This window comes from Mastomys coucha, unplaced genomic scaffold (genome assembly GCF_008632895.1).
Source record: "Mastomys coucha isolate ucsf_1 unplaced genomic scaffold, UCSF_Mcou_1 pScaffold23, whole genome shotgun sequence".
Taxonomy (NCBI): Eukaryota; Metazoa; Chordata; class Mammalia; order Rodentia; family Muridae; genus Mastomys; species Mastomys coucha.
The window spans coordinates 12125300-12128102 of record NW_022196906.1 but is presented as its reverse complement, the minus strand read 5'-3'; the positions used below and the strand labels follow the sequence as shown (position 1 = coordinate 12128102).

Here is a 2803-nt window from a genome sequence, read left to right as displayed (position 1 = left end):
GGGGAACCAAATACCCACAGAATGAGTTGCAGAGATTAACTATGGAGCAGAGACTGAAGGAAGGACAAACCAACCTAAATATAGTTGTCTCCTGAGATGCTCTGACAGTACCTGACTAATACAGATGTAGAGGCTTACAGCCACCCATTGAACTGAGTACACGGTCCCTAATGAAGGAGTTAGAGGAAGGACCTATGGAGCTGAGGGGTTTTCAGCCCCTTAGGACGAACAACAATATGAACGAACTAGTACCCTCAGAGCTCCCAGGCTCTCAATCACCAACCAAGGAGTACACATGGTGGGACTGATTGCTTTGGCAGCACGTGTATAGTAGAGGATTGCAAATTTGATCATCAATAGGAGGAGAGGACCTCGGCCCTGTGAAGGTTCTGTGCCCCAGTGTAGGGGAATGCCAGGGCCAATAAGTGGGAGAGGGTGGGGTGGCAGGCATGGGGAGGAGGGAGGCAACAGGGGTGTGTTCTTGTTGTTTTTGTTTGTTTGTTTTTTGGAGGGGATACTGGGAAAGGAGAAATTTACATGTAAATTAAGAAAATATCTAAAAAAAAGAAATTCAAAAAAATTTCAGTGCTTCTTATCACAGTTATTAATGTTCTCTCTTTTGGATTCTTCAACTTGTGGCTTCTCTAAGTATAACAAATATGACAAAGCTATTGCTATCTTTCTGCCCTTTGGATTTTATTTTATTTTATTTTTTTCGTCTTCAGCTTTTGTAACTAGCATGCTGCATGTTACTTATTTGTCAAGGCTATGAATCTTACCAGAACAAAAGCTCCATGAGGAACCTTTTTGTAAAGAGGTCCTACATACATGTTATCACTGCCAATCTCATTATTTCTTCCAAATCAATATTTTTGTTGTTTCCTGTACTTTTGCAGCCACTTGGGAGGAATTGCTCCACCAGACAAAAGCTGGAAGGGAAGTCTAAATGTTAGTTACAATATCGGGCCTGGATTTACAGGAAGTGAATATTCCAGGTAATTTTGTGATTCTTTAATAGCCCAGAAAAGTTTTATTTTAACAGAAAAATGTCAAGATAATATTCTGCCAGAAAAAGTATGCCTTTCTCTTTTTTCCTTGTCACTAGTAACATCATTTTTTTTATCAACACAGAAGGACTTACAGAACAAACTACTAAATTCTTCAGAGATGACATGATAATACAAGATGAAATATTACATTTGCGTTTAGTCTTATAACATTTTGAGCAGTGTTTTTTTTTTTAACTTCCATTTTTAAGTTAATGTTTAAAAAATGTTCCTAGTAACTTTTATGATGGGTAAATTGAGAGAAACTGTAAAGGAACACAGGGAAAAGAATCACTTATTGTTTATCTGTTACCACGTGGCATAAATAAGTTAAAATGAGGAAACCATGTGATACAACAATTCTCGATAGATGTATCATTGTAATTATTACTTTTACTTGTTTCTTTTCCTTTGTTTATTTTTAAAGAAACGGTTGAAGGACTCTGTGTAGTCTTGGATAACCTAGAACTTGTTCTGTAGGCCAGGTTGGACTTGATCTCATAGATCTTCCTGAACCTGCCTCCCAAGTGCTAGGATTAAAGGTATGCACCACCACTGCCCAGCTATAATTTGAATTGTTTTAACATGGGGCTGTTGTAGAACAGTGACCGTATATGCCTGTTGGGCTGAATAAAAGCAGACAGAGAGAGTAGTTGTGGAAACACAGGCTATCGTACAAAGTTCAATTTACCTGAAAGACTGGGGAAATGGAAATGTTAATGCTGATAAGTCAGTGTGCTTGGATGCTCAGAATATGTTTTTATTTTGCAATCCTCTACCATACACATGCTGCTTGAACAATCAGACCCCTCTATGTGCAGTCCTTGGTTGGTGGTTGAGACCCTGGGAGCTCCGAGGGTACTAGTTAGTTCATGTTGTTGTTCGTCCTAAGGGGCTGCAAACCCCTCAGCTCCATTGGTCTTTTCTCTAATTCCTTCACTGGGGACCCTGCACTCAGTTAGATGAGGACCTCGGCCCTGTGAAGGTTCTGTGCCCCAGTGTAGGGGAATGCCAGGGCCAGAAAGTGGGAGAGGGCGGGGTGGCAGGCATGGGTAGGGGGGAGGCAACAGGGGTTTGTTTTTGTTTGTTTTTTTGTTTTTTGGAGGGGAAACTGGGAATGGAGAAATTCGCATGTAAATAAAGAAAATATCTAAAATAAAAAAAAAAAAGAATATGTTTTTATTGTTCAGATTGGGTGCCACCACCACCTGGCCAAATCTATTTTTTTTTTTTTAAAGAAAAAAAAAGGAAAGAATGAATTTTTAAGGATCTTATTGTTTCTATCCATTTTTAACTCAAATCATAACAATTAATGTGTATATATATGAGAAAGTTTAAGGTGACAGTTCAGTTTTCTTATTTTTGTAGGAATTTAGACTTTGATTTACTTACAGACTTAGCATTATAACTCAATCAGGACAGTTGTAAATTATAAATTATAAAGTTTGCTATTCTACAGAGGGAGGGAAAGATAACATGGTTGTATAAGATAAAAGTTTTGAAAACATTTAAAGTTAGAATCAGACAGATTTGAACAAAATACATCCATAATTTCTCTTAGTTTCCTCAGGGGTCTGGAGAGATCACTTGTCAATTAAGAGCTCTCACAGTTCTCATAAAGGGTTGGAGTTCAGTTCCCAGTACTCATGTTGGCACACAGATGGATGTAACTCCAGCTCTAGGGGATCCAACTCCCTCTTCTCTCTTCTGATTTTATCGCCCCCTCCCTACACACTCTCTCTCTTTCTCTCTCTCTC

The 2803-nt window shown here is 38.7% G+C and overlaps 1 protein-coding gene across 8 annotated transcripts in view; it reads left to right on the top strand.

Annotated features, from left to right (window-relative positions):
• Naalad2 (N-acetylated alpha-linked acidic dipeptidase 2) overlaps window positions 1-2803 on the top strand; it is a 74764-nt gene that overhangs the window by 37476 nt on the left and 34485 nt on the right. For all 8 annotated transcript variants that reach the window (XM_031344665.1, XM_031344667.1, XM_031344663.1 and 5 more), the window contains one exon: window positions 897-995. In XM_031344665.1, coding sequence (XP_031200525.1) covers window positions 897-995 — 99 coding nt within the window. The remainder of the gene's footprint in view (window positions 1-896; window positions 996-2803) is intronic.